The following is a 19,564-nucleotide window of genomic DNA, read 5'->3' on the forward strand; positions in this document are numbered from 1 at the left end:
AACTATTAAAGGCACTCACTCGCTACACTCGTTCGTGCTTTAAACAGTTTCTATTATTAATCGCCTTCATTAACAAACTAGTTTATTAAATAACTATTAAATTTTAATAATTTAATTTTAGATAAAAAAAAAATCGAATTTTGATTAATTTCACTTTATCGCCTCCTGACGCGAATCCCAATTGATAATAAATAAAATAATGGGACAGGCTTATAGCTCCATATGTGTGTCTCTTCCTAGCCAAGCGTAAATTTTTTTCGATTATTAGAAATCGCGTAATCGCAAAAATGGTAACTGACCCCCTCAAGTTAATGTACTCCATCCCTCATAAAATCACTATATTTCTGAGTCTACTTTACACACTTCTCAAAACCCACTCCTTGGAATTGGATATACACCCCTTTTACGCCTTTTCTTGCGAAAGCAGTCCGATGCAATCACACAATCGACAACCGCTAAAATATCATCATCCATTGACGCCGTGATGAAAACAATTTGCAAAACCACCAGAATAACCAACAACCACCAACAGTAAACATACAGCTAATGTGTTGACCTGCAATTGAATCTGGAGAAAATCCCCAAGGCCTTTTCCTTAACGATTTCCTTGAGGAAAATCCTCTCTGGGTCCAATGGTTCGGTAGAGGAAATCCCGCTCGTGTCTGGCTACCTTTAGCTTGAATCGTTTTTACTTTTTTCTAACACTAATATCTTATACTGTTTCCATGGTGCATTTGAGCTCACACCTTATGTTTCCCATAAAATACGCTTTTCTCTATAAGACATAGAATATGCTCACACATATTATTCAAGTAACATTTTATTCATCATTTTTACAGTAATTATCACAAAGTGAAAAGTACAATTATTGAATTGGAACTGCCACATTAGCTTCCTGCTCTTGTTCCTAACATCTTCTTTAACTTCTGCTGTTTCATCTAATGCAAGTGCCCGGTCATCGAAAACTGGCAATCTTTACATTTTCTTTAAATGATTCTTGCCGTAATGTGAATTAACTTTTAATGAAGTTCTTCACACTTACCCCATATGAAGAAAAACCAAAATGACATCTTCCGTTACCTCCGTGCTGCTTGAAACGAAACATACACCTTATCGTATGCACTTTTAGACTTCATTGGTAACAAATTGCCCCTTTTTTTTATTTCTTCTGGAACGTTTTGGCACATTTCAACGATGAAAATTGTTTTTTTCCAAATTTGTTGATATTATTACCATAGTACCCACGGCAACCTCCGCATTTTGTGTATTGTGACGCGCCTCGAATAATTTCTGAATTTATTAAAATTTCTGATAAGATATTAGTGTTAGAAAAAATCTTGAAGACAACGTGTGTTTTATAGTTTAAAACACTTGTTGTCTTAATAGATATTTATCACTGATATGTGATTTGTTCTTTTCCATCTGTAATCAGTTTATACTTCACTTAGTTAAGAATATTTATATTTTCATAATTAGACTGCTGGGAGTGCTTTTTGCTTTTCCAGCCTTTGATAATAATAATGCGAATTTATCGTTTGATTGTCCTGTAAACTGTCTGTACATGTCACAAAAATGTTAATTTGTGTAGGCGTAAAGCTAGGAGTGTCTTTAAATAAGGTTATGTGTTTATGGTTTATTTGTATTATTAAAGAGATTGTATGTATTTGCTCTGCATTGTGTTTAGAACAGGTGCGGAAATCATTGCGGGAAGAACAGACATATTGTTAGTTGGGCGGTTACTGTACTATTATGTAAAGAATGAAAATTGATTATTTTTACATAAAATAAATAAGGCTTTGTGAGCAAAAAAATCAATTTCTAGGTTATTGTTACTATTGTGTTTATAAATAAATCTTACTTACGATTAGAAAAATATAATTACGTACTTAAACGAATAAAAGGTATAGAAAATTTCACAGGTATTTTTAAACAGTTTTAGTCGAAAGTGTTGCTGTTAAATCGGTGTGAGAAATATAATAATATTGGCATAAACATTAAGAATATAGAATACAGCCTAAGGGAGTCCGTTTCGGCTCAGGGACGCGAGGGTCGCGGGTTCGGTTACGACCCAGGGCGAAATTAAAAAAAAAGGTATATTCTATCTCGTGATTCGGAAGTCACGTTAAGCCATTGGTCCCGGTCTATTGAGTTGGTCATCATGCCCCTCATATATTTGTAAACTAGTCCTAGACTGTGAAACAATTTTTTTTTTAATTTATTTTTTTTTTTTAATAATAAAAACACCAGCCTTTAATCAACCACCAAAATTCTTAATTATTTTTCACATATTGTATTCCAAGTGCAAATTTTTTTGCTAATGAACGAAAACATTCATAAATGAGGTCAGAAGACCAATTATTATTAGCAAATAAGAGCACGAGACGAAGTCGAGGGATTTTATTTGATAATAACTGGTTTTCTGACCGAATAATTTATGGATGTTTGAGTTCATTAGCAAAAAAATTTCCGATATTAAAATTTTGCACGAGGGGTATACGGCTGATTATTTCTTGAATAGAATGAAACCAAACGCATTATTTCCAATCCTTTTTATCCAAAATAATTAAAAAAAAAAAATCAGGTACCTACATTTTTTATCAGATTATTGCACATGTGCATTTTAGAGAAATTTTATCGGGTTATTTTTTGTTTTCTCGTTTTGATTGGTCAATATTTGTCACGCAATTGGTTGCTAAACACATGAAGGAAATAATCATAATTATTGAAATACATACAGGTGTTTCTGAAATACGTGTGTTAATTTTAACCATTGGAAGAACGCGGCAAATCATGGAACTTTTCTCTATAACATTTTTACGAAAAAGCAATACAAATTGATTTAAAATTTGGAATAAATTAACTCTCAAAGTGTATACCCGCCTTTAGGTAAGGGCAAAAATTTTCTGTTGTGATAGAAACAGAGCTTTGTTAAAAAGTTCCATTGTTATAGAAAAAAATAAATAATCAAAATTTAGATTCTCATGGTTACAAAATAGAAACTAGTTAATCACACAAAACGACTCGTTTGGTAAAAATTGTGGCGCAAAAAATTTTGGAATACTTTTACGAATTTTACAAAATGCTATAGAGAAAAGTTTCATAAATTGGCGAGTTCTTTCACTGGTTAAAATTAACACACGTATTTCAGAAACACCCTGTATATGTTTTGCCTATAATACCGAGTGACTATCAATGATTGAAAATTATTTTGTTATGTTGGTAACACATTTGAAATCTTTAGTCGGCAACATCGTTGGCATGACACACGCAATTTTCAAAATTGAAACAAACGTCAAAAAAAATCTATTTTTTTTCCAACGCCAATGTACTTCGTGACTTAACCTAACCTAAATAGAAATGATTGACAGCTGATGCACGAGAAGATTTGCACTACCAACTGCATCAGTGTTGCCAATCGACTATTTTCCTTCAATCATTTATAGTCACTCGGTATAATATAAACATTGGTTTTTTAATTTTGTTAAGTACATACTCGTACTTACTTATAAACAAACCATTCACGATTATTTCAAATTCGGACTATCTATGAAAATCTGACATTTTAGTTGGCACTATTGTGATTTGTCTTAATAAATCTATTTTAGGTTATAATTCAACCGAACACTGCTCCCAAGTTGTTACATTTTTTAAATAATTGAACGCATTAGGAACAATAATCGTAAAATTGTAATTGAAATGAAATATACATATTTGTAGGGCAGTTCTGGGTAAATTCTTATTAACTAAATTAATGACGGAATTGATAACAATGCGAATATTTAAAAACGAAACGTCATATGACAGGACCTGACGCCAATCTAACAAAAAAATATCGCGGCCTCCTGCGTGTTTAAAATAATCGTGAACGGCATATATATATATTTTAATAATTTTACACTATCTGTTATGTTGTATGCCTGACCCCTGAGTTGGTTTCGCCGCTTTTTCTCTACATAAGTTGACTACTGTAATTCATTCAATGTATAACTACAAGTCACAACATTTTTTGGCAATAGTTGTTAGTTAATATGTAATTAAATTGTTATACCAAATTGTAGGTATTTTTATTAACTTAATAACGGTTTTGGAGATCTTACCAAACCCTGTATTATGTTTTGAAAATGATGCAAAGCGTTATTGGATCATTGCATGTATACTTTCAAAAAGGACTTCCAGAAAAACCGGTTAGACACTTAACCAGGAAACATTTGTATCCAACAAATTTCGAAAAGATGAATGCGTTATGACCTGTTCAAACGTAGACTAATACAATTTTCCGGTCTTCAGTGTTTCCAAACAATGGGTAATTTCAAGGTACGGTGCGTAGGTATATATGTAGGGAAAGGAGAATAGAGAAGGAGATTAAACCATGGAAAATATTCAAGAAATATACGAATGAAAACTTTGTGGCATTAACTACCTTTCAGCGTTCTATAATATAACGATTTCACACATTTTTCTCGTGATTATATCTAGTTCTATGTAGTTTACTTGTTATTGAACACTTTTTTGAAAAATGATATCCACTGACTTCCAAATACATAATTTCCAATCGATATTATTTTACTTTTAAGCTTCCTTATGAATACAGTCTCCTCGTAAAATCTGCTGACAGCTGACTCCAACTAAAAGCTATGTTTCTTTGACAATAGTTTGACATGCACAAAGTAATAATTTTTGCCGTGGAGGTCGCCATTCACCAGACGATTTTCACTTGTTCTAGGAACAATTCGATCAATGCTAAAACGGCTGATTGAAACGGCCGTATATAGCTTAGCTATAGTCAATTTTAGTCGGCCATGTTATGACGAGGCTTGCAACACATTCAACTACGTCATCAACGCCTACTGCGATGGGACAATAATTTATAATGACCCTGTAGTTTGCTAAGTTACGTGCACATTTTCAAAGATTTTGTTTTACATAGCCACCCTCATTTTTTAAATCATATTGTATTTTTTCTTTAATTACCAAGACGTTTAACTTCCAAGATACAAGATATAGATTGAATTAACATCTTTGTAAATCCAAAGATCCAATAATAATAAACTTTTCATCTTCTCGAGCGAAATTATGAAATGAACATTACTTTGGCTTTTGCATAATTTGCAATTAAGCTTCTGCTTAAGCTGATTAAATTATGATTGTTCGTCATTACTGTACTTGGGTTTTAAACAGTTCGTTCCACAATTCAGATTCTTGAGTGAATAGTTTTCAAAGGAATACATTCATAATTGCCTTGTTAAGCATTTTTTATGACGATGACGAACTAATACATATCAATGCATAATAAAGTACGTGCAATTTTTGCGTTCTGTTATTTTTAATGAATCATTATTTAGAAATCTATTATTATTCCAAGCTGTTTTGTTGATGTTGATGTTAAGGTCTTGTTATAAGGTTTTCTTCTCCAGGCAAATATACAAAAAACAGTGCATCCTAATCCAATTAAACTTTACTGTTTTCTTAGTCGGAATAATCGATATGAAGGTCTGCGTGAGGATAGAGAAGATTTGATGAAGGGTGACAACGATAATAACACTGTTCAACTACGACGGAATTAAATTACTTATAACTTTTTAACGATAAATTATATACAGACCATTGCGTGCAAGCATTTTTGATACTCCACATGTGTACATAATTGATTTTTACTCTAGCGATTACTGACTTGATTGATAGATGATTGTGAGTTATAGTAGAAATAAATTTAAAAACTAAGTGACAATTTTTTCTTACTGACTTTTTTTACAGGGTTTCGTTTGGTAGTTCCAAGGGATCGATGGTAGAAACTCTTATTTTTGAAAGTCCTGTCCAAGAAGAACCCGAGCCGAGTCCTATACCTGAAAATGCAAGTCCATTCCCTGTAGATCAGGATCAAACCGAGTAAGTTACTTTTTTTTTTGGCTGCAAAGGCAGATATTTCATTTCATACCTGGTAGCGGTGGGCAGGTTTGTGTCTGTGTGGACGGAAGAAAAATCGTGCCTCCTTTTCGAACAATAATCTATTATTAAATGAAATAATAACCGATAAATAAGAATTTTTCCTACAGCGCCTTGCTGCATTGTTTTGTATTTTTGTATAAGACAGGGAGTTTATAAATAGGTAGCGGGAAAAACTTCAGTCATTCTATAATCCTATAGAGATACGAGTAAAGGTAGTTTTGCTGCTTACACACATTTTGCGAAGTCATGTACATATTAAATAACCAATAGTAAACAATACATTGACAAAGCTTTACAAAGTTTATTGATTGGCGCCCATATTCTTTTTGACCACTAAGCGCTTATTATTATCTAAATAGATCAGCCATGTGGTACCTACCCAATAAAAATAATGTATCCAGTCAGGATGAATCATTTTCAATTTTGGATGTTATGTAACTTGTACGGAAACACTTTGGGGCGATAATTAATTCCAGTTTTGCTGCCAGCTTTTTATTTGTGCAGTTAAAAAGTTCAGCGTATTTAAAATTTAAAGTTTTCTATGTAACAGCGGGATAAAGTCTATCATTTTAGATTTAGGTCTTTTTCCTAAAAGATATTTCTACAAAGAAATTCGTTGAAAACAGAGAGTGATCAAATAAAACTCAATTTTCTAGAACTTCTTACTGAATATTGGGTAAAATTACTTTTGTTTTTACTGTTACTGTATTTTAAAATTGTGTTGTTTTTTTTTTCTATCTTGAAATTTACTCCTTCAGTGAACAATTATTTGATTACTAACAGAAGTTGGATGCTTCATCAATATTTCACTATGAAAGAAATTATTTTTTTTTTAGGAAAAAACACGTCTGAAAATTTAATACATACTCGTAGTTATTTTTACAGTGTGGAAATTACTTATGGCATAAATTCAATACATAATTTCCAAACTAATGACATTTGTCGAAAACGCCGAAACAGGTCAATTTTTATTGATGATAATGCTTATCTTAAATTGCTTCACTTGTTGATGACGTCATCCATTTTTGAGCTATGACGTCATCACCAATTTTTTTAAATGACAACCCCCACTTTTTTCTTTCTCTGATAGACCTTCCTAGTACCTAAACGATGAATGAAAAAAATTGGTTAGGTACTTACTTAACAATTTTTTTCAGAAAATGACAAATTTTACTTCAAAAATTTAATTGAATTTTTAATGTACCTACATATGTACTTAATTTTTTTTTCTATGTGGTTATTTAAAATCGAGGGTTTATTTTAATAGACAAAACAATTTAGAAGATTTGCGAAAGAGAATTCGCCCTGAAATGGAACAAATCAGCCCTGGCATAGTAGTGCGCGGTGTAGTCTTTACACTCCTGTGTGGGTGCCAAATAGTTGGCGGGGGGCAATTTCAACATTTGCGTTACATTTTATTGTTAACCTTAGATGTTTTTTTTTGTTTGAGATCATTAAGAACTTTTACATTAAAAATTAATTTAAATTTTTGAAGTAAAATTTGTCATTTTCTCAAAAATTTTTTTTTATGTAAGGTACCATTTTTTTTTCTTTCATCGTTCAGATAGTAGAAAGGTCTATCAGAAACAGGAGAAAAAAAAAAGTAGGGATTGTCATTTAAAAAAATTGATGATGACGTCATAGCTCAAAAATGGATGACGTCATGAACAAGTGAAGCAACTTAAAATAAGCACTATGAGAAATAAAAATTGACTTGTTTCAGCGTTTTCGACAAATATCATTAGTTTTGAAATTACTGAATTTATTCCATAAGTAATTTCCACACTGTATATTAAGTGCCTGAAGTGAGTGTTTTTTGTGCATGAAAAGGTCTTTTACGCAGAGACGCAGAAGCCTTTGATTGTACAAAAAACAAAAAACATCTTCACGCACGAAATATAAACAATATTTTTTCTATAATTCCTTTCAAAACTAAATTTTAAAATTCCAATTTTTGAAGGAAATCGGAGTATCAACGCAGTGACCATGTTGCTAGGTAACTAATAGAAAACAGTATGTGAAGTGAAAAACAGAAAAGCTTATGTGTGTGAAATCGCATTTCACACATTGTTATATATGATTTCTATAGTTTCAATCTTACAACACTGTAAAAATAGTAGTTTATTTAACGAATTTGTGTGTAAATTGGGCTCTTTATGGCATGAGTAGGGCAGTTTAAAACCCGCGTGAAACGAACGTTTTAAAGGCCTATGAGTGCCGTAAAGAGCCCAATTTACACATGGACGAGTTGAATACAACGTTTTTTTTGTTCGACGAGCCAATACGAGCCTCGTAAAGGCTCCAAACCGCTTAAAATCTTTATTAGCTTGACGTTTCGTTTTGACAAGTTTCAAGTTGTGATATTTATCAAAATCCGTTCACACAGGAGAAAATTCTCAAATTCTGAAAGTGTCGAACAAAAAAAATATAGTACGTAAGAAAATGATCCACTTCACGCATACGTACAGTTGGCTTCAAAAAAAAAATGGGAAATGAAATTTGACCTAATGTGAATTGGAAATTTAATTTGTCAATTTATGTCTGTTTGACAGTAGTATTTCTGACACATAAGTGCAGTTTTTTTAACCTAAATTCTAAAAGGCCGTTTCAAACTATAAAAATTTAATAAAATCTGACAGAAATTTTTCTGACAGTTCCCGTTTTTTTTTAAGCCAACCGTAGATGGTGCGTGAATACCAATTGTTTGAATCAATTATAGAAAATATGATTTATTATTGCTTTAAATGACACTAACATTACAACTGAAAACAATTCGAACATGAATAATAAAATACATTTTTCCGACGACCACTATGAAAAATGCGTACATTCGCACAAATAACTATTATTGAAAGTTGGCTATTGCATGCAAATAGCGAACCCGTGTGCAATGAAACTGGTTAGCCAATCAAATACCTTCTAGCCTGTGCGCAATGAAATCATTGCACACAGTTGTAGTAACCATGGCCACCAATGTATGTTTTGTCCGCAGCTCTGTCGAATAATATTTGAAGTTTGAAGGAATACCGAATATTAGCGTTTTTTTTTTGTGGTCGTCGGAAAAATATCGTGTATACCACGTGTTGAAAATTCGATTTCACACTCGTTTGCTTAAGCCACGCGCTTACGGCTTGTGGCTCAATTCTGCAAACTCGTGTGAAATCTTTCATTTTCAACTCTTGATATACAATATACTATTAAAGTACGTAGTACCTATGTTCAGATAAACTTGAACACTTTTATTCAGTATTGACATTTTTGATATCGCTCAATTTTTATGTGGATATTTGCTCAAGTAGAGTATTCTGTATTATAATGCAATACAGGGTATTTGGTGTTTAAGGTAACAAACTTTTCTGAGATGCACAGCTAGGTTAAATGAACAACTTTTCTTAGTGACATATTTTTCAATTTGCTTTTTTTATTATGCTGAACTAAACTGATCAAACTCTGTTTCCACTGTTTGAAAGCCACTGTTCGTATCTGTAATTATTAATACCAAGCTGATAAAGATTTGTAAAGGAAAATGCCTTAGCTGCCGCCTTTATAATTTTGAAATCCGGTGGATCCTCGGGTGGATCTCACACAGTAGTTCTTCAAATTGAAAAAATGATTACTATGAAATTATAACACATAGGTACTAAAAAATGTTACTAGAATATAGTATATAACGGTATTACGCCGATATGGGTTATATAACAGACGAGGTTCAGATATTGTAAAATCGAGGCGGAGCCGAGATTTTATAATCAACAGAGTCTGTTATATTCATATCGGCCGTATGTTATTTTATAGTTTTCTTCATATCAATAATACTTAACATTTAACGATGATTTATTTGTAAGACTGACATTTCTCTGTACTTCAAAAATTAAATTTAGTTGTCATCTGTGCCGTAACCGTAGCAACGGTAGCAAAAATAACGGCCTCGGTCTGATAATTTTGCTAACGGCCTAGGCTGTTATGGGTGTCATATCAATCAAGCATTGAGTACTGATAAATCCTAATAACAGTATGGTATAAAGAAAAAAGTTTTATTTTGTCTATTTCTTTACACAGGAGAAGTTTGTTACCTTATACCCCAAACACCCTGTATAGAGAATACAAAAAAAATCACATCTTGATGTTCAATTTGGGTTTATTTACTTACCTACTATCCTACGAAACGCTGCGATTCTTTGTAATGAATGAAACGCATGAATTCATGAACATCCTCAGTTTTTCATCAGATAAATCACTTGGAAATGTGCCACCCTAAGTAAACTTTATGTGCGCAGATCCGAACACATGTAGAATTAACAAGATTTATTTATAAAATAAACTACACACTACAATAATTTCACAATGAAAAAATTGGAAAGTGTATGTGTACAATTAATTAATTAATTGTTTTTGAGGTATTCAACGTCAGTATGATGATGTTTTTTGTGTATGAATATGATTATGAAATATTTATAAAATGAAACAATTCAATTATAAATTTTTATTTTTTCTGCTCAAGTACAGAATTCTGTAATCACCCACTTGTCGGAGTGTATGGTGGCGCTCTGTTGCAAAACAACGAACTATCACCGATCCTCGAATCCTCGAGGTTCGAGGCGTGGCGATGTAAGCGTGTTGCGTACGAATGTTACTCGTATCTTAACAATTTTATAACCTCGCATTGCATCGGTGGAACTTATAAAAATTAATGGTTTGCAACCACTCCGCGGTTTTGCGAAGTCATCATAAGTGTTGTTGTGGTTGTGCGTCCTGTTTTCATCAACGCATCTCTTGTGGTGTTCTGTTGATAAAGGTGCGTATTCAGTGGCGAACGGATTCCCTTTGTAACAAAGGATGAATGAAATAGGGGAATCGATCCGATTTATTTAGGGCCGCGTCCTACTTCTTGTTTCACTGTGTTAGTTGTTAATGAGAAGTCGACGTATAAATTTATTGAGCCTCCGGAATTCAAGCCATCAAATTTAAAAGAGTTAAAGGTCAAAGTGTTAAGGAGATGATCACCGAAAGTGAAAGATACATTCACGTAATGACCAATAAAAAATGATTATTAAATGTCACTTTGATAAATTTTGATTTAGTAATTATTAAAATTCGTGGTGACGTAAAATGATTGGATTTAAAACTTGTATCTAGTTTCACTAGTAGGTACATAATTACTAAATTACTATTTATTCTTTTGACGCTGCACTAATCAATCTGTTATGCATTTAATTGAATATTTATACGTTGTTATTATACAGGATATATCTAAAATGCGTTTGTTAATTTTAACACGTAGCAAGCAGAGCTTGTTAAATGAAACGTTTTTTTCTATTTGAATTTTTTACGAAAAAACGTGTATATCTTGGAAGACTTTTGCGAATTTTGCAAAATGTTATAAAGAAAATTTTGATCAATTGGCGAGTTCTTCAACTGGTTAAAATTAACACACGTATTTCAGGTACACCTGTATGTGTAACAGCAAAACAGTACCAACTGCTTTTGAAAACGACGTTTTTGGTGCTGGTTAAATAATAATTGTTTGGAATTTACGGATGTCATTCTTATAATTTTATTTTTTAATTAAATGTAATTGAAAAAGAAATTAATTATTGATGTAAAATTATGTTCTGTATTAAACAGTACCTACATAAAGTTCTTCGGTTGCCAAAGTGGCCCAACTCGAAAAATCTTTTTTTTTTAATTAATGTGTTTTAAGTTCCGTTGCTACTGAAGCATGCCAATTGGCGATTCAGTATTGAAGATTGAAGTATACCAGTGTTAGTACTGAAAAGAAGATTAGCTTGCCTGAGATTCCAAAATGCCCTTTTTTGATATATGTAAGAATGAAATGGTGCACAGCCGAAATACAAATTTCTCCTTGAAAATTCTAATGAACAAAACAGTGGAAGAAAGGTTTTTTTCATAAGCTTTGATAATGTAATGTTTTGTAAATAAACAGATTTGCGCTTTACTTAGGTGCGTCGCTACGCCAACTACAGTTGGAACGTTATGGATGTAGATTGGGGACTTGTCGTTAAGTTGGCACTACCAGCAAAAGTAACTAGGCGCGCCAATAAGGTTATTGGAATTTATGACAGATCTCACTAATGTACAGTTCAATCATAAGTTTTAAGCGACCTTGAGTTTGACAATTCATATCCAAAACATTTCGAGTATAGATGGTAGAAAGATTTATAGTAACCCTGTATAGTACGACCTTCTCCATTTGCCAACTTTATACCCTTTCGCAAGTAAAGTCAAAATTGTATAGATGATACCGGGATATCAAAAATTATCTTGGTCAAAGGTGGTCATGGATTGGAAAACGTCCGTCTCAACTTTCTCGTGTGACGATTTCTTCGGTAGGAACGTTTGGCCTACGAGCACCTTTTTTATGAGCCACAGAGCCAGTTTTGCGAAACACACAACACAATTGTAAGGCATGCATAAAAATCCTTCGGCATTACTGCAAAGTGTGGTAAAAAGTAAAATTGTTCGACAGATTTTGACATTCAAAAAATGATTGATACAAATGCGTCGACAATTATTTGAAAATCCATGACCACCTTTGACCAAGATAATTATTGAAATTTCGGTATTATTAAGTACCTTTATTTTTTAGTAACACGATATTGTTTCTTTTCGTCATACACATTGTGAAAAACAACTCATAACTCCCTTGGGATATTTCAAATTTTTTCGCCCTCCCCATTGTTTACAAACTCTTGAGAACCAAACTATAGCAACCGTATATTCACGCAATCTTCCCTGCAAAATATTTTTAACTTTTAATTTGTATGCACCACGGGAGATATTCATGTTTTTGCCCTCGGAAAATCATATTCATATCTCCCTTAATGCATCAATATCTATTACTCATTATTGTTAACATAAACTTAAAAAAAATTAAATTTAACTGGTGTTTTTTCCGCTGATTTTGTAAATAATTATAGGAAGTGAATCTGGATAGGTTAGTATAAAAATCAGAATTTGACTTTGATTTGAAATTTGAAAAATTATGAAAAAATTATGAAATGTACCTTACCAATTCAGGTAAGTGAAAAATTTCGACAATTTTATTTAATTAGAAGTCATGATTTCTCGCGTGCGCGTATACGATGTCCATCTGTATAGTCTCTTCACCTATCAGAGATCCAGAACTTCTTGACTTAAGTAGGGTAAACAATAAATATCTCCATAATCCCGTACAGTAAATGGAGACGATACAATTTGGTACAATTGAAACGACGTTCTAAGTTTGTCAAATTAAAGCATGTCTTGTAGGAAAAAGCCTTGAAAAATCAAGAAAACATAAAAAATTGTCATAATACGGCATGTGAGAAAATTTTAATCTGAATTTTAATACATATTTCTCATTTCATAATTCGACAGCAGTACCACGTATTTTTTCGACGTAAATTGCAGTGTTGGTAAATCGTTAATATGTGAACAGGATATATGTACAGTTGCGGAATTAAAATTTCGGGCAGTATTGTCAATGTCATGATATAAACTCTAAAACAACCTTTACGTTAATAACCTTATTTTTTACTCTTGTCATGTTTTTGTCCTTTTGGCATTCAAAAATTGTCATTTGTGGCATAATAACGGGTAGGCTACATATCAAAGCGATGATTTAATAATTACACTCAGTGCAACTAACTGAAATCTGAAAATTCAAAATTGATTGGGTGACTGACACAGAAAAGTTTAATTTTTGAATGTCAGTCATGATAACAGTAGAAGGTGCTTTACAGAGATCTTGTTGAAGTGATAGAAAAATAGTGCCCGAAATTTTAATTCCGCAACTGTACATACGAGTACATGTACATACCGGGTGTCCACTCCCAAAGTCGAACATAGGCAATTAACACTGTGCGTTCAGTTTATAGATATTATGCCATTATCATTATTTCGATACATCAATAATATTAAAGAATTCAATTATGATATTAAAGTAATTAACAGTTTAAGCAGTTTTTATTATAAATTCTTTGAAAAAATTACAATGCAGTTCCTACCTGTTAATAAAAAAATGTTTTTTTTTAAATCTAAATAATTTGCTCAATTTAAATTTTCCTTTATTTCAAATGTTATTAAAAATCCCAGCCCAGATATGAATTTTTTGAGGAGACGGAGTTCTAGTAGGAATATTGACTCAAGGGTTTTCTTGAGCCCAATATCGCGTGTTTTGAACATTGGGTTCGTTATTTAGTGTAAAAGTAGATTCGTTTGTGAAGCAAATTGTCGACAGAAAGCAAAGATCATTAGCACGCTCTTGGTATTTCATAACAGGTTTCACACTTACTTTCTTCATCAACAGCAAAAATCTGTTGATGACACTGTGTCTTGTAGGGATGATATTTGTACGGTCGGTGGACAAATAAAACTAGGACACTTAAAATTTAATCTGTGTAAATCATACCATTGAATTGTCAATATATTTGTCAGTGTCTTTACAATATGTCATACCAAAGTTAACCTATTTGTGATAAAGCCGTAATTAAACGATGCAAATTTGTAAATTTTGACTTATGTGATTGTCATTTTTGTCCCAGTTTTATTTGTCCATCGACTATTCATTTTTCCGTAAATAATTTTGACAGTAATTTACCAAAATTCGCTATTTTGAAAATCATGGCATGTCATATTTAAAAATCGCCAAGTTTTAAATTAGTATTTTAAAATAAAAATAGCATCTTTAATCTTATTATTAGTATCATTTCAAGCGCAATAATTTTATCTTTCTATTGATACCATTACCTTACCTGTAAGTTCAATTGGCGAGCAGGAATCAGCAAAAACGGTGAATACAATGTTAATTGCCTATGTTCGAGTTTGAGAATACACAGACTGTATGTATTTCACAATCGGAAAATAAACACTATAAAAAAATAATATGAAACTTATACGTGTATGTATTTATTGGTATTTTTTTACTACATATATTAAATTGAAATTAAAAAAAAAAGAATTTGGAATTGGAATTAAGTATGTACAGTCGCGAGCAATAAATTTTGTCTTCAATGTCAATGTCATTCTTTGACGCAGTGCAAAATGCTCCATTGTAAAACGGTCGTAAATATCATAATCTATCATCATGTTGTATGACATTAATTCTAATTTTTTGACACTGTTAGGGTGGACATAATCAAGCAGCAAAAGTTTTTTAATTTGTGACGATCTAACCAAATATTGTAATGACATTGACGACCAAAATTTATTGCTCGCACCAGTACCTACAACAATTTCCCAGATTACTTTACCTTCTTATGTTGATCTTCAGTTATCTGGGTCAATTTAGCAACGTAACGCTGGATTTTATGCCCCATTACGTCCAGAAAATGAGGGAATGGCTATTTTATGAGTGACATTTTGCGTCCAATTTTTCTTGAATTTTTATGCGACAACAAAGTGACGGTTGTTGAAAAATAAAAGAATACAATGGCATCTCTGTGCAATGACTGTGGGCACAATTTATTAAAAATCATCTATTGAAATTTTGAAAATCACAATTCGCAAGTTTTTTATACTGTATGCTATGCTAAATGAAAGATAATTTAAAATCAAGTGACGTAAACAGGAAATATCGTAATCATTATAAAGGCAATGCAAATCCAGTTGTTAGCATAATTTAGAGCATTCCAGCATTATCATAGACAGCTCTTCTCTGGACCGTGGCCAGTGTGATGATAACATTATTTATATCGATTATCTGTCCTTCGCGGTATGTTGTACAGGTTTAGAAAGAAACTCAACGGTACTTCGAGCGACTATACGCACACCCACTCTTTACATAATCTTGCAAATTACGCTTGTATCTCGTGGGGACCAGTTTAAAAACGGACTAAAATACGGCTGACGTCATGGTTGTTTCATACAATCAGATGGATACGACGAAGCCCCAGTTTCGTTAAAGTTGTCTGATGACATCGACTCCGAAAAGAGGTTCAAAATTATGGTCGTTGGGTAAAGTAGATAACATAGGTTAGTGTTTTTTTTTTCGTAATTGATAGGAAATTAATTTGTTTATGATTGAACGGAGTTCCAAGAAATTTAGAAAGGGTGTTCAATAGTTTGGCCGCTTTTTACCGATCTATTTATATTGCGGTTACGACCGATGTCTTGGCAATTTGCCGACTCTACGTCAACATTTTGTTGCTTGTTGATATTTGGACGTAAAAACTTTTTTTGGTTTGTTCTAAAAATAAACAAATCTGTTGGTGTTTTCAATTTTTTAGCGACGTGTAAATATACGGGTGCACTATCACCACTGACCCGGTTGTTCCGGAATGTAAATTTTAACCATATCCATAATTCGTCGGTATGTAGACACGCACTGCCAACGATATTATTTCAGTTTGCCGTTATCGCGATGGACGAGCACAGGTATGTTTTTTCAATCAAATGTTGTTACAGTTTTTTTTTTATTTACTTTACTTGTTTTTCAAAACGAAATTGGTTATTGCAAGTTATAATTTTTTATAACAATGAGTAATTGCCAAACTGAGCACAAAACTTGTTATTTCAAACAAAATGCCTCTAAATTTGTTGTCAAGGATAAAGTATAATGATTTCATGCGGCAGCTATTTAGATGCGACTTTTACTAGTTAAAGGTTCTGTTGTTTACTGGGATGCACGGGTGAGATTTTTTAATGCCGGTTTATATCGTTTAAAAGATGGGATAAATATGCAAAAAAAAAAATTAGAAAGAACGGACTGAACCATTGTATCTGCTTGTTGTCAACAGTAAATGTGTTTTCGCACTTGATCTAATTGTTTTAATTATTTATGTTCCCAAAGAATGTTACACCTGTTTAATTAACCAAACGTTAAATTTAATTAACTGAAAAGCACAAAAGTGCTTCAAAAAGGTTTGTGCTCCAATGCTAAAATAAGAAAAAGTTGCCGCTGCTATTTGTTTTCGTTTTTAATCGTTGGGTGCTTTATCATACGTAGGACAAAATGTCCACCTAGATTTATTATTTATTTACGGCAATGATTTTTAATTTATTTAAAGAACATTAAGAATCCATAAGATAACCTTGAACGTAATTTTTTAAACCTAAATTTAAAATCTGCCCATATTTTTTCATGAAACCCAGGTTTTTCCACCTCACTTTTGTTTAATGGACTAAGTATTTACATATTTTAGTTTTTGATACATATGTATTTGAAAATAAAGTGAAATTATTTGATGTGAAATTGTTCACTTTCGAGCCACTGTTAGTTTTCATTATTTGTTCCAAGACGGTTGTGAAAAAAGTGTTAAAACCTTTTTATATATAAACTCAAAACTTTTATTTTCAATTTGTCAGTCGCCAGAATCGATATTCATAAACAATGGTGTTTGCAATAATAACATTTTATACAAAAAAAAAAATTGTTCCATTGTTCCAAAAAAATGTTCGAATTTTACTGTAAAATTGAACTGTGTTATTACCTCGACCAAGATAAGAGACTGTTAACAAATATTGTTTAAAAAATAGCTGTTGGGTATAGTACAATGATATATTGACCCTCAGGTTTCACACATATTTGTTGTGCTACTATGTTTTTAGCATCGAGTAAACACAAAATTCCGCAAATGATATTCAATTATAGTCGACCTAAATATTTTGTAAATAGTGTCGTAATTACTTTGGTAATTTAAAATTTCATTTACTGTGATTATGCTATAAAATTGTAGAAAAAGTTATTGGGCTGGAAAAATAATTACGCTTGGTAAAAGACATATTAAAATTATTATAAACCGGAATGTTATGACGGAAGCCCGTTAAAACATAATAACTGTCCTGGAATTTTACCCACCAAAGTTTTTTTTGAAAGGAAACTTAGAACTGTCCTATAATCATAATTTACTATCTTTATTAAGTACGAGTATACGAGATGGTTAACAAAATTTAAAAAAAATTTGTGTGTGATTTTCAAGAGTAACCATTTCTGGTTAACTTTTGAATTCTTTCCCTCTCTTTTTCTTTACTCTTTTAATCTATTTAATTTTTTGTACATTACTAGTGGTAACTTTTTTCTTCAAACGTCCGTAAAATATGTATGACATTGCACTGCTGCATTGATAATGCTAAAGTGTCACTTCATTGTCATGGCATCTAACGAGCTGACCAGCGTCCGTGAAGTTATTATCTCCACTGAGGAGCGTCCGTGAAGTTATTATCTCCGCTGATGAGCGGCTGTAAAGTAAACTAGGTAAATCATTTGAAATTCCTACCTGGTTTCTTAACATGTCTTAAATAATTTGTTATGAAGGTTTGAAGAAAAAATAGTATATGTTATTCGGAGCAAAAATGGTTTTATGTGCTTTGGCTGGTTTGTCTGCCCCACTGCGTTCGCCAGCCAATCTACCAGCTACAGCACTTAAAACTTCATTTTTGCTCCTCATAACATAATATACTATTGTTCATTCAATATAAATGTATAGTTTTAAATTTCCATGACTTGGTCTTGGATGCCACGTGGAGTAAGTTGGTTAAGTCTAAATATAGGTGTGTCAGAATTCCACCGACAAATTTTCGGGACTGATTCTATGATAAAAAAATAAGCATAAAACTCTTAATACAAATGGGGTCAAAAACGCTTAGTTTGCAAGATAATCGACTAAAACGTATACCAGCAACAAAAGCAATCGGGTGAAATTTACTGTTGAACCTATCTTGACATTCACGTAAAGTAACACACTTTCGATTCATGTCATTTTGACATGCATATTGTTATTATGCCAATCAATTTAAACTGTTTAAAGCTCAGATATTCCAAAAATCCGACATGAATGAACAAAATTAGAGCAATCGTAGATAGGTAACCTGAGGTAAACGTTCTGTGTAGTAGAAAATGACAAAATAATTTCGAGTTTTGAAATTTACCACCCAAAAAATAAAATACCAATCATAATCAAGACGGTAATCATAATGACAATATAGTAGGGGTTACAATTTTTTTTTTTTGAAATGACAGCAAATGACGGCTAAAATTTTTTGGCCGGCGTGGTACAAACATAAAAAGAGCTATGTACAATTTACAAAAATGGTTCAAAATTTTTTGGTACAAATTAATAGCTGCACATTATGTTTTGTGTATTATTGTCTGTTTTTCTTTAAGGTAATTGGTTTTATGTTTTTTGTCGATTATCTCGCAAACTAAAACCCCACATACACGCTCCGGAAATCCTCAAAGGAAAAACTGCGCAGTCCAGGCCTTCCGTCTTTCCAGAGCGTGTGTGGTAGAAAACTGCGCGGACTTGGCGGACTGTTCAGGCGGCCGGATAAAAATGAAAAAAAGGATTGTGAATTCCTGAATAACTGTGCAGTCGCAAACGTCAAGCCGACCGGAGTGTGTGGCGTTGTCAGTTCAGTTTAGTTGAGGCCGCCTTTCAACAAACCATTCATTGGGCCCGAAATTTTTATTAGTTGTAAATCGTATGGTTCTTAATGCGCTTGTCGGCATAATCCCTAAAAGTGGTAAATAATGTAGTAGGTACCCAAATTTGCCGACCTTGGAAATTGTACGAATCCGAGGGATAAACACAGCTATACTCGTACAAGGGCAACAAATGGTCATGGGGAAAAACGTTGCAGTAAAACACTCGTTGGACATTTTTGGTAATTCGACTTCGAA

The 19,564-nt window shown here is 32.5% G+C and overlaps 1 protein-coding gene across 1 annotated transcript in view; it reads left to right on the forward strand.

Moving 5' to 3' along the window:
- Positions 1–19,564, forward strand: part of LOC138139512 (uncharacterized) — a 73,244-nt gene that overhangs the window by 29,597 nt on the left and 24,083 nt on the right. Inside the window, exon 3 of the mRNA XM_069059849.1 lies at positions 5,755–5,886. Within this exon, the coding sequence (XP_068915950.1) occupies positions 5,755–5,886 (132 nt within the window). The remainder of the gene's footprint in view (positions 1–5,754; positions 5,887–19,564) is intronic.

The sequence above is a fragment of the Tenebrio molitor genome, chromosome 1, assembly GCF_963966145.1.
Source record: "Tenebrio molitor chromosome 1, icTenMoli1.1, whole genome shotgun sequence".
Classification (NCBI taxonomy): Eukaryota; Metazoa; Arthropoda; class Insecta; order Coleoptera; family Tenebrionidae; genus Tenebrio; species Tenebrio molitor.